We start from the raw sequence: 13,570 nt of genomic DNA, 5'->3' as shown, positions 1-13,570 counted from the left end.
TATATTATATTATATTATATCATATTATATTATATTAAACTAAATCTTTTCATATCTCTTCGCTCGAATTATAAAGTCATGTCCATGATGGATCTCTCCTCTCATTTTCCCTCTCTCACGCTCTCACTCTCCCTGATCTCAATGATCTCGATCCCTCTCTCTCCCTTCACACTTCCTCCATCTGTTGTCTCTCTTTCCTTCTATCTTTCTTACAACCTCTCTTTACTCTACAGGCCTACTCTTCATTCTCTTTTTCTCGGGTAACGTTGGCTAACATGACCCGAGGATAAGTGGAAACAATTAGTTTTAAGGACCCGGGCCCCGTCGCGGAGGAGACGAGCTAAGATGGCGGCCCCCTGTCGCGCATAGCATGCCGGGAATGTATGCGTGCTGGTATTCCTTTCCTCCTTATAAAACTCTCTTTCCTTCAAACGTTGAGCAAAATGAAAATTCGTGTCAAACATTTCAATTCATAATACTGTCACATGCACGAAGACTTAAGCAGAGAAAGGCAAATCGTGGTACATCTATTGCTCTCTGTATTACTTTGTTTATTAATTTCAATGCGTATAGCGATCGATCTACAAAGCTAAACCTGCTGTGAGAAGGACGACCCAGATAGTGTCAAATGCAAAAGTTAATTGGTGTCTGTTAAATGTTGATGCTGGCGTTTTCACTCTTTTCCGATGGCCTACTTTATATATTACATTTCACCAGCAGATTTTTGAAAGGCATCCAAAACATTGTGTCAACTGGAAAAAATTCACACATTTACAAATTTAAGACCAAGAATCAAAGAGAGATCATCAATATTTCGGCTCGTTTTATATTCCACTACAATAGCATTCAATCAGTTTTGATGTGCAAAGCAAGGCACCGGCGTGTTCTGCTTGACAGATTAGATTTAGGTGTCCGTATTATCGAAGATGGCTTAGGGTGTTTCTTTTGATGAGATATGTTTTATATAAATGTACACATTATTCATATTTCATGGAGTCAGAAAGTAAATGATAATAGATGTCTTCAAAAATTTCGTAGTGAGACTATTTTATGAATATTCATATTCATAGACTATACAGAAAGACTAGAGGATGTAGACATACGATATCGAAAGTAATTCTGATAGCATTATATTAACGATTGAATTGCAGTGAGTTTGTGTCTTTGGTAAGCAAACATAGCATTGTTATTAACACTTTTGGGTAAAATTTTTATCACTGTTTTCTCCAGCTGTTGCCAACTAAATGTCGAAAGAGTTAAGAAAAAAAAAAACAAATCTGAAAGAATTAAGTTTACATAGATCAGAATGCCTTTTAACTCGACTGTATTCCGAGGAAAGACTTATGAAACATTGAGAATCGAAAATTAAAGACACTACAGTGCTTTTTTCATCTAAACCATGATCGTCATGAGCATGATGCTAGGGTGATGCGCCCTCTGTAGACAGGATTCTGCACAGCTTACTTTCCGTTGCTGACTCCTGAGCAAAGGAAAAAAAAACAACAAACAAACACACAAACAAACAAACAAACAAGATAAAGAAGCGGATTATGCAAGACAATTTCCGTCCCTTTGATATTAATTCCCTTTTCTTGTCTACACCTTCATTTAAGAAATGCTTCGACGGTGTTATGGGGGGAAGAAGAACGCTGTTAACGGTAGGAAAGGATATTTATGAATTAGCCTCGGCAGAACCCTGCATTCGCAGTTGTAAAGATTGAAACTCCGTTTAGAGCTCAACATTTCAATACTCGAGATGAAAATTCCTAGTTTCTTGAACAAAGAAGAAAAGCAACAGACGAAACTTTAACTAATTAAGGAGTGAATAAGTGCTTTATTATTCCCTGAGTTATATAATAATTATGTGTGAGCGTGTGTATAATGTGTGTGTTCAGTGTGTGTTTGTACTTTTATGATTGTACTTTGTGATTTGAATCTATCGGTCGAACACCAGACTTACGCAAATTGTTAATATTGTTACCTGATTATAGTTCTAATTATTTGATTTCAAATTCAATAGAGATTGCTGGGGGGGGGGGGGGGGGTAGACAAATAGGAGCCCAGACACTTGGAAATGTAAAGCAGAAGGTGGGAATTCCGCGTTCTTACCAAAGCACTGGAACATCTTTCCGGATCTTCTGTAACACCAGCACTCTTGAGTGGATCCGGGAACTGGATGGCAAACTAGATAAGAAGGCGTGTCAAAGATGAAGGGGAGAGAATGGCGTCAGGCATACTCTCTTATATCAATTTATTCATTGCACTACAAATCTTGTTGATGCCACAGAGGCACGAGCACGTGAACACTTGCATTTGTGAATAATACAGGTAATACACACCAAATTCATATGTAGCAGTAAGTTCGTCCGTATAATGATCATTATATATTATATATTTTATATTATATATTTTATATCATATATTATGTATAATATATGTATATATATATATGTATATATATATATATATTTGTATAGAGAGAGAGAGAGAGAGAGAGAGAGAGAGATAAGGTATATAGTATAACCAATATTGTATGTAGGTCATATTGTTTGTATTGTTTGTATAAAAAAGTTGTTTATTCAAAATATACATTATGACTTTAATAAAAAACATAAAACAAAAACATCTTGATTGACATACCGAGACCCTTATTTTCAAGAGCACTCTTCTCTTCCAAATCATCATGCTATATTGACAATTTCTGTGTCATGGGCAATTATAGCCTGTCCTTTTTCTTGCTCTCTTTTTGTAATCATTCTCAATGATCCGGGCGAAGGGACATAGTGATACGGGAGGGATTACGTTTTCTTAGCTTAACGATGCTTGACACTTCTGTGGGCAAACAGTCAATTTGATCTGGGCGTATAATGTCTTCCGCACATGGCGCCTCGCTGCAAATGACTAGGCCCTATAGATATTATGCGTGACGGTTTTGACAGCCATCATTATTATTGCGCGCAATTCAGCTGACACCGAAGACGGGAGTGGAAATGGCAAGGACAAATACAGTCAAAAGTAAATTCGAAACCTTAGAAGCACGAGGCATATTATATGCTACACGCATACAAACACATGAAGAGTTCCACTGCAAAACGCATTAAGAGCCATTTTGAACAATAAATTTGAATTACGTCCTACAGTATTATCACATAAAGCAAACAGAAACCCTTGTACTGTGACTTCCCTTGTTACATAATAATGAATACTCTCAGAGTATTGAAAAAAATCCCATATTTTCGTATAAATTGCTTTGTTTACGTAGCAGCTTTAATTGCAATCATTTTGAATTGATAAGAATGGAGCTAACTCGTTATTCGATCAAACTCTCCACATACACGGAGTGATGGACAAGCTGGGGTCTGTCAGTCAGTCAATCACCCTTTACGTTCATGGAGAACAATGTTCATTTAGTTGGTAGAATAAGTATTTTTTTAATGAATTTTTATTGATATATTTTTTTTTTTCAATTCAATTCAATTTATTTTCATACTTCTCAATGAAGGAATGTACATCAAATATAATAAAAACATAGTGAATCATAATATCCGGCTTGGATGTACAGTAAATTAATGTAAGCATGTAAAACATATAGCGGTCAATCATCGTACGTTTGGTTCTATGTATAACGCTAAAGAAATAGTAGAAAGAAACTACTGACGGAATTGTGGAGACAAAGGAAAACATAGGGGTATCCTAGGACATTGAGACAGACGAAATATGTTTATCGACTTGAATAGTTAACTTTATCATAAAGAAAAGATATAGTACAACCCATCTGACCAGGAGTTTGCTTTACTTGGTAGAAACAGAAAGTGTCAAAGCGATAATTCAAATGAGATGAAATGTAGTGAAACTTCTCGTACAGAGTAACTGTATAAAAAAAAACAACAATTAAAAAGAAACAGATCGTATCAGATATAACCTCTTTTAGACTAGCCTGTCATTACTTATGAAGAAGACCTATGAACTCTATTGCTTGCGTTGCATGACATGTTGGGTATGAAAAAGTCGACATGAAAACGCTAATGATGAACAGAGATATTTGACATGGCATTGTGTACTCGATGTCGGATGCGTCTGCCAGGTACTTAGCAATTGTATGTTGAAGAAAGAATGTGATTCGGCAGCGCAAGTGAGAAGAACAACCGCTTATTCTTGTTCAAAATAATTTCATTGTGAAAATGAGCCTGATATTGAATGAAATTCAAATACAGAATATCATAAAGAAATACAACGATATTACTAGCAATATAAATGACAGTGATTATGAGAAAGGCATGTTGAGTAACAACGGGGAAATGAAAACAACAATATTACAAAGTTGATAAGAATTCAGATTTAGAAATCAATTTCATTCATACTTGGTTTGGGTATCAAATTTGTAAAAGAGCAAATAAAATGCGAAAGGTCAGCAAGTCAAAGAAGTGAGGGACTGATTTAACAAGTATTCTCATTTTGACTACTGACATTGGATTATGACCCGCATTACACCTGTGCCATCTCTGTCACCGTGAATTAGATGCGAGGGCATAACAGTTGAATAGCGTCATGCAACTGGAAAAACATCCAATTATTGCCCGTCCTCCTTGAAACCTATCATTTATCGATCGAAAGAGGGCGCTGCGTCGTATCTAATTACATTCACTCTATAATCTGCTTTCTCTGTATACAGCTTGTCGATAATTTGACAGCCTTCGCAGGCAACGGAAGAGAGCAATGATATTAAAACTACTTTCCATTTCCTATTTGCTAGAAGGAATACAATAACCTTAGGGTGCACCCCTTTTTTGTTCTACCAATCGTTGCATTTCTGTCACAATTTCTATCAATTGTGACCATGCATCACAAAACAAACAATAAATCGCACCCCTTGATTTTATGTGAGGACTCAAAAAAGGTGCAATGGGTCAACCAAGTTAATTTTGAGTTTTACATATTTTCTGAAAGAGCTATTCTTCTTCTACATTACTCTCGAATTGGGGAACATTAATTGAATGGGAAAGTGGGTTTTCAGCAGTTTTTCTACAACCCCTTTTTTGGTAGAGTAGTAGGTTTTTCTTAGAGATCCCTTTTAATTTCTTGAAAATCTTTTGCACACTCTTCACTTTTAACTCTAATAACTTGTGGAAGGATAATGTTACTGCTTTGAAAGTTGACATTTATCATGGACAGAATGTGGTCATAGAGCATGCCTAATTTCAGCTTAATCTGATAATCCCAGCATTAATGCTGCTACAGTGGTTAAACCATGTTTTTGTCCCATTCACGGCACAGGTAGCACGGCTCAGTAAAGATTTAGTGCTTGAATAGATCTTGTACTTTAGAGCCTCTTTTCTCAGTTCAAACTTTTCCAGAGTGTGAGCTTTCTTTCCAACAATTATATAGGTTAGGAAAAACTTGAATTGAAAACAGAACATTTTTTTTTACCTTTTAGTATTGAGTTGCTATTTCCAATCAAATACGTATGAAATCCTTAAGAACGTAATAAAATAGTTATCAAGATGAAAGAAATAAAATCTTATATTCGAAATTTTCTGTGGGTTATTTTGAAAAAAAAAAAGTTCCGTGCAGCTATTCCAAAGTATAGATATCTTTCCCTTGTACAAATATCCAAATGACAAAGGGAATGATGTTTATCTAACAATAGTGTATTGACTAGAAAAAAGATTAATCATTATTATGTGCCCAGAGAAAATTACGTTAAAACATTTTCTAGGTCATAAAATGTTTAGAAAATTGAATAAAAAAAAATCAGGCTGGAAATTACGCTTTATTTCAGAACTCAATGCCATTAGCACCTTCGCCACATTTTGTGGGATTTAGCGCATTAAAACGCAGAACAAAAATAGAATATGCAGTGATGTAACTAGCAATGTTTACTAATGATTCTTTGGTTTTTCATTTTGCAAGAATGTTCTGTAGCAGTCCTGTTCACGTAATGTTAACTCATTGAAGATTAAAAACAATCCACTGGGCTTTCAGCTAATCATTTGTGCTAAGAAAATATGAATATAAGTCTTTGGAATGTTAGCACATGTTGTATGTCAAATTAACAGCTATTTACCACTGTTCAAGCTCAAGCTGTAAACGAGTACAACTATAGACACCTGAAAGTGAAACAAATGCCCGCTAAACAGATTTCTTGTCTGACATTGAAAGAATCAATCGCATTTTCTTTTGCAAGTGATTTCATGTTTCAGATCATACTGGATAATTCAGAACGTAAAGTCTCTTATTCTTGTAGGATGTTGGGTTATTTCAACTCATCAATAACCTAATGCAAAGGGTAAAGGGCTCTGATATCAGTTCAGAAGTGGAAGCTTGCATGCAGGTTTATTTTAGACTGGGACGCGACATCATCACGTCACCATGAATATACAGATATCATGGAGTTATTCTTCAAGAGCAATATCCCAGCAATGTGAAAGTAAGTAAAACTGTAATTTATTTTGATTTTGATGAGCCTTTTTTTTTCCAATTTCTCGCCCATGGCGTTGACTTCAAGTCAACTTAAATGTAGTGTGGCTTTGCTCTTTTTAAGAATACAAATTAATGCAGATGGGAAAGATAATTTCAAACAGCGTGTGTATCTCTTTCGATTCTATTGGGGTCAATTTTCATTCGTGCTCTTCTTGGGTCTATTGAAGCGCCAGAATCGAACCAAACGAAACGAAACGGTTGTTTGTCGGATTCGGTTACAGCTCAAGTAATAATGTACCATTCGTCACCAAAGTGCCCATTATATTTCATAGGCTACTATACCATGAGGATCTGAGAGGACGTTAACACGCAATAGGTGCTTTCATACTGTTATATTCAATCGCACAACACATAATTATTTGCTTCGAGTATATACAATTTACCATTGTACCATGAATTATCACTTCAATGAATTATGTCATGCCATTGCAACATCAAAGCAAACAGTTCTTTTCGAATTACTTTACATGCAGGGGGAAGCAGTAAAATCTAGATCACAAAAACTCACTCTTATACTTCTTGTTGGCCTTGGCCCTGGTGCTATCGCGCTTCAGCTCCATGAAAGCCTCGAAGCCAGAGTTTGAAGCGGGTTCGAGCCCGAACTCCTCGTCGAGGTCACCTTCGCCATCGTCGAAAGCGTACATCGCAAAAGACGACGTCGACAGGACGACAAGGAAAGCGAGAACGAGCAGCTTGGAGGCCATGCTTTCGAATCTGTGTTGGCAACATCGAAAAATGAGGAAATTGAGACCTTTGAAGGGTTCATCCCGAGTGAAGGAGCTAGTTCAATGCAAACACCTAAAAAAATGCATAAGCTACACCGAGTACGTAAACTATGGCCGTGATCTTTACAATCATGACTGTTATTTAGAAATATTGAACATGCTGCATAATCGTGTTTACTAACGTCGAGAAATGACAATTTGTCAATCACTGGTAATAAGACAAATTCTTCGCTCAAGAGTCAATTATTTGAATAGAATTGGGTTGTAAAAATGAAAAAAAAAAGGATTATGTCATGCTCTGAAGCAAATCTATATGAGTCAGACACTCTTCTAGAGTGAGTATGGATAGACGTCTACTGATGGCTAAGCTCTGCAGTTTCATGGCTGTCTTGAAAGATTCACAAGATGAAATACTTTGAATTGGTAACAGAATGTTGATGCGCAAGGCTCTCCCCCCCCCCCCCCACGAAATTTATTTGGTCTTCGGTGCTTCGAGATTTATACATACATGTATATGGCAAACAAGAAGCAGCAGGGTACTACTATCTTGAGGGCTGATATCATAGCTTCAATTCAGCACAGTTCTTCATTCCCTCAAAATGTCCCTGATATTACGCCTCACCAGTGGAGAACACAACTACAAAAACAGGCACATGTAGACAGGAAAGATAAATAATTTTCACATATGCCTGCGATCAAAACAGATCCAAATGTTACCTCTCTCTAGAACTTAATTCTTTGATGCATCGTGAGATGTACATTCCGGCTGGAATTCCTTTCCAATATGAAAACATAATCCATGCACTATTTAGTATCATTTAATGCGTGTATCTGTTTTATGATTTCCTGTGAATATCAATTTGGGTGTCCTCCAGATATAATTGGACGAAATGAGAACACTCAATTGGCTGAGGGTTAATAGCATCATGAGACAATGAATACTTTTGGAATTTACTCTGTACAAAATTGTATTCGTTTTGCAGATGTCATGTGAGTAAAATTATCAGCGAATAGAATCGGTCTGTTACAAGCGACTGGAGCGAGAAGTCTGTGGCTGACTGCGCAAGATAGCAGGCCATATCATAAGAATTCTTATTACTTTTCCTTTCGGTGCCCCGTTGTAATGTATCCCCATAGCGATTTACACATTGTGGCAAAGGTAATATTTGACCGACCCCCATAAACCCCACAGACCATTGACCTGATATTGTCAGGAAGTGGGGCATCTGATCTAGTTCTTTTTTTTTTTTTCATTTGAGGGCTTATTACATTCTTTTATGTGTACATAATAATGTGCACACATTTATACATGTAATTATATAAATGACGAGTCTAAATGTAACCCCCCCCCCAAAAAAAAAAAAAAAAACAAACACCGACTGATATATTTCCATTTTTCGAGAAATATGACGTTGAATCTGCTCATGATAAATATTTATGCATACTATGGAGTATATAATATCTTCAAAGAAATTATTTGTTAATCTGACGATGGCAGTATCATCGATTTAAAAAAAAAAATCTCTGTTTAATTTCGATGATGATCTCAATTGGAAAAAAAAAAAGAAGATAAAATGGCGCTTATCTGTTTTGCGCTCATCACTTCATATACTTTATACAGGAGATACAGGTGCGTTTAAGAAATGTTTGTAATTTATTGCGAGAAACGAAACAGAACACCAAAACGCCAAATATTACGCACACACCACAAACTGTCAACTCTCATAGTACTTCCATTGCATGATACATCCTAGTGTATTTATTAAAAAAAAATCAAACGCTTACACTCGTTCAGAGTGTCATGGCTTACACAAAATGATTCACTCTCTTGTCCCGCCTGCGAAGTAAATGTACGCATATAACTCATACATATAGCGTTCCTTTCTAAAAGGTGCCAACTCTATTTTCTTTAATTTGGACATTTTGAGAGGATGTGCTCGTTCCAAGATGCAATGAGCAACCCGTGTGTATGCTTGACTGCTCTTCGTCCCAAGAGTATAAAATGCCAGTACGGCTAGCTTTCCTATACATGCGTAGCTTTCCAGATGATCAAATATAACTTGATAATCAGATGTGAAATGTTTATTTTTTATTCTTAGAAACTCTTTGGAGAGATGGAGGAAACAGGAGAATAAGAACAGATAAAAAATGATACAAGAGAAATACACAAAGTCAGAGACGTTATTCAGAAGAAACAGCATGTTTGTGTTCCAGAACGTGTTAACTCCACACACACACACACACACACACACACACACACACACACACACACACACACTCAAAATGATTATTCAAAATTTAGTGAAGACACTTAAATTTTTCCGAGGCACAATTTCTTTATTCCCTGTATATGGGTATACTCCTTAGGGAAGTGAAATGATTTCATGAAATAAGGATTCAAGTTCCTTTTCTTTCCATGCAAAATGGATTTGCGCCTTTTGGAAAGCAACCCTTCGTATATTCCCGTGTAATCCTACTCTCGATGTATCACAATAAGACCATTTATGTAATATAATACAGCAGTGCAATATAGCAATATCATTAGGTGTTGGAAAGCGATTCCCTCTCGCCCCTTAACGTTTGGAAAGAAAGAGACAAATGAAGTGTTAGTGATTTGTTAATGCTCTGATGAACATGATTATGCTTTCCACGATTTGCATGTAATTATACTATTTGTAAAATATACAATCAGTCAAAGTTGCAAATTTATGAAAATGGCAAATTTATGAAAATGACATCGTGTGGATCTGAGATGGGACGCAATGAATATACCCCTCACCGCCTATTCTCAAGTAATCTCCAATTATGTACCTATGATTATCAAAATGAAGCCGATTCTGAGCATGATATATATAAAAAAAAAACTTCATTGTATATCTCAGCTTAGTAAAGAGTCATGTGTATAAGACCCATTTCTTACCAAGTCCTCTTTATTAAAAAGCTCAACTAGCTGATTCCTGTTGTGGTCACATACAACATTGTACAAGTGCCATCTGTACCAGCAACTTCTGATTTACCTTAATCACAATTCGCTTCTGCCTCCTAATCAGTCTGCTAATTTTTATTCCACAGTACCGAATCCACCACATCATCGAAGATCTTGCTGATTGTGTACAAGACATTACTTTATTGGTCAAGCCCATGGCTATATTACAGAACTATCACAAGTCAAATCCCGCAAACACATTCAAAACCTCCACAAACCGATCTAAAATACTTTTCTTGTATAAATTCCAACAAGCAAAAATAACAACATGACACCAAGCGTTAAAATTGCTTGTGCAGCCTACGTGGAATAACTTACCCGTAGACATAAAAAAAAAAATGTCTAGTTGAAGCGTCATTCGATTTTAGATTTGAAAAATATTTCTTCGTTGAATTACCATTTACCTATGCAGTATTAACCAACATAGGTTCTGCGCTTTATGAAATTGGAATATCACTATATCATGATATCAACAAGTGATCCATATGCTAACAGATTACTATTTTTCATTTTCTATTTCATCATTCATTCGTTCATTTATCAATTTTTCCATTTACAGCAGGAACATTTATAGTTTACAGAAATGTATAAGTTTGCAGAACAATGAAAGTAGACTGAAACGCTGGAATGGGGGAAAATGCATGCAAAAAGCAATTCTTGTAGGGCACATAAAATCCCCCACCACACATGCACACACGTGAAACAACAGATCATATGATTCATATACCATTATTCACAGGAAGCGGAATTACGAAACAAATTATGTCAAAGTATAGGCAAGAAAACTTTCAAATACACTTCTTGACATTAGATTTTCACTGTACTTTGCCATAAAGATTATTAGCCGATATATTGTGATAAAAATGCACATTTATCGGTTAGAACAAAGTAAGTAGAGTCAAAGTAAATTGGAGATATGAGTGTGAATGCTTTTTAAAAAGGGATGGCACAGTATTGGTAGAGATGAGAATTGGACTTTTTGCGAGATACCAAGAAAACACTTATGACATAGTACAGAGGATACCATTTTATGCTTAAGAGGAATTCAAAGTTTATTTGATGAAAATCGGGTTTAGAATGACTGAAACATCCAAAAACAAAGTAAAACAAAGCAATCGTAATAAAGTGTGGGTTCCACACTTTATCAGAATCGCTCTTTTTTGGATATCTCACCCATTTCAAAACCAATTTTCATCAAATAAATGTTGAATTCCTCATAGAATTACGTGCTCTTTCATATTTCATAAGAGGTTTGTCATTATTTCACCAAAAAATTTTAGAAACCTGAAATTAGGTCTCAACCAAAACTGTACGATCCCTTTAAGTTACAACTTCAACGCAGTGGTGATTGATTGATTATGACACTTAATAATGACATAATATTATCCATTTACATTTGAATGCACATCTTGCTGTTTCAAAAAAAAAAAAAGACCTCTATCGCATTTTCTTAAACCCTAGACAGCTAAACTTCTAATCTTTCTATTTACTACAAAGTTAGACCAGCTGCTTTGAAGGAGATGTTAAATATGTGCGCGTCTGAACAATAAGTAAAATTACTGATACACCTTAATAACAGAAGCCAGTCTACGTCTAAATTACTATTGGGTGTGCATGCTTCTTCGTTATGGCAGGATGCGAATACACAGTAGGCCTCTTCACAACAATTCTTTCCGTAGTCTTATAATGACAAGATACCAAGAGCAAAAGGAAACTACTTACGTTAAAGATGATGACGATGTGTGAGCTGCAGAAAGTAACTGCTGTTAAAGGTAGTCAGGTAACTCGTCAGGTTGACCGTGCCGCCAGTGGACGCCGAATGAGTGGATTTGCTAATCAGCTAAAGACAATATCTGTGTCTTCCGAGATATTACACGTGCTCTCGCACTTGACCTATTTAAATATTCATGTTTTAGGGGCGTACCCTTGAAAGACGTTGGCACATTCAGGAAGGTCAGAATGCAGTTTAATTTGGCGTCGACCAATCGCAAGAAGTTCGCTGGCAGACAATATTGACACGGTAACAATTATTTATTCTTCTTTCCTTTTTTTTTCTGATGAAGAGAAAATTTCGCTGTTGTTATTGTCCAGACACCCAGTATTTCTAATTTTGAATTCACTTCTAGTGTCATACGGATACACAATGTGAACCAACACGACTATCACACATCTTCTGATTTTCCTTTATTATGTTAGCATGTCGCCACCTTGACAAAGCATGAGTGATTCTATACAGCGAACTGGAACTAAGAGTGTGATGCGATTTCAACCTCGTACATTATTTCTTATCCTGTGCACAAGGTCATAGCATTTCATATCAGCAGCGTTTATTGCTTCTGAATTTTCTATATTAATAAGGTGCTGAAAAAAAAAACAACTTGATGCGCTACCAAGACGCAGTGCTTTCTTTTGCGACCTTGCCTTTGCAAAGGTCGGCTATATATGAAATTGCAATGTGTTAAAATTATGGGTGTATACCATTGTGTTACACACAGTGATGAAATTGTATTGGCTGAAAACAATCTCTTTTTTACGAATAAATCTCGAACTCTAAGAAATGAATGTTATTCAAAGTAAGTGAATTGTATTCCACGAAAGGCAATCATCAATACGCACACTGTCATGCACACACAAAAAACAACAACAAATAAATCTATCGTACAGCTCTAGCAATCTTTACGTTACTTAGATAACATGACGTGACTTAACATAAAACATGGAATGCCTTTTCATTTTTATTGTCAGGAAAACATTTGCGTCGTGAGAAAAAAGTACAAATGACTAGAGCGACGAGTGGAGGATGTCTGACGTGAACAAGAATGAGAAAAGCGGCCCTATAACAGTGTGAATGAAATCTAGAGGGACTCCGAGCGTTATCCGTGAAAGTCAATCAACAGAAACTGCGTTATATGTTTTATAATAATCTCCCTCAAAATAACTCAAAATAAATGAAGTTTTTCAAGTTAATTTTGCGTCAGTGAGCGTATCGTTGAGGAAACAATAAAGCGGACGATGCACCTGTTTTCAATCATTTTAATGTTTGAAGATATTGCAATCGGACGAGTGGTGCTAATTTCACCGGACCAACTTTCTTTAAAAAAACAAAACAAAACAAAAAACAAAAAACAAAAAACTAACAACCAGGAAATAACTTGAATAGTAAGAACATTGGGGCATACACCGAGATTAAAGAGAGGACACAATGTGCTATCTAAATATGTTGCAATGTAATGTCTGATATGCTTTTAACCCTTTGTGGGGCATTGGTTTGTGTGTGAAATTTCTGCAGGTTTGACTCATTGGCACAGAAAATAACGTGCTTATTTTCTCAAAAGATTGTGATTTTGATGCATAAAAATAGAATAATTCAGTCTCATAT

At 36.0% G+C, this 13,570-nt stretch overlaps 1 protein-coding gene across 1 annotated transcript; it reads right to left on the bottom strand.

Annotated features, from left to right (window-relative positions):
• Nucleotides 1–1,416: 1,416 nt before the first annotated feature.
• On the bottom strand, nt 1,417–7,184 carry LOC140230163 (uncharacterized). The gene is made up of 3 exons (XM_072310351.1): nt 6,989–7,184; nt 2,110–2,184; nt 1,417–1,480 (listed from the first exon to the last, which is right to left on the bottom strand). Exons 1-3 carry the CDS (start codon nt 7,182–7,184, stop codon nt 1,461–1,463), a joined length of 291 nt encoding a protein of 96 aa, XP_072166452.1. The 3' UTR covers nt 1,417–1,460.
• Nucleotides 7,185–13,570: the final 6,386 nt, after the last annotated feature.

Source organism: Diadema setosum, chromosome 6 (genome assembly GCF_964275005.1).
Source record: "Diadema setosum chromosome 6, eeDiaSeto1, whole genome shotgun sequence".
Lineage (NCBI taxonomy): Eukaryota > Metazoa > Echinodermata > Echinoidea > Diadematoida > Diadematidae > Diadema > Diadema setosum.
Note: the sequence above shows the minus strand (reverse complement) of the source record. Positions and strands in the feature narration are given on the sequence as shown.

Coding starts and splice junctions, on each gene's coding strand:
- LOC140230163 (XM_072310351.1), bottom strand. CDS start 7,184: ATGGCCTCCAAGCTGCTCGTTCTCGCTTTCCTTGTCGTCCTGTCGACG. Junction 2,185..6,988: donor GGCCAACAAGAAGTATAAGA/GTGAGTTTTTGT, acceptor CTTCTTATCTAG/TTTGCCATCCAGTTCCCGGA. Junction 1,481..2,109: donor AAAGATGTTCCAGTGCTTTG/GTAAGAACGCGG, acceptor TCCTTTGCTCAG/GAGTCAGCAACGGAAAGTAA.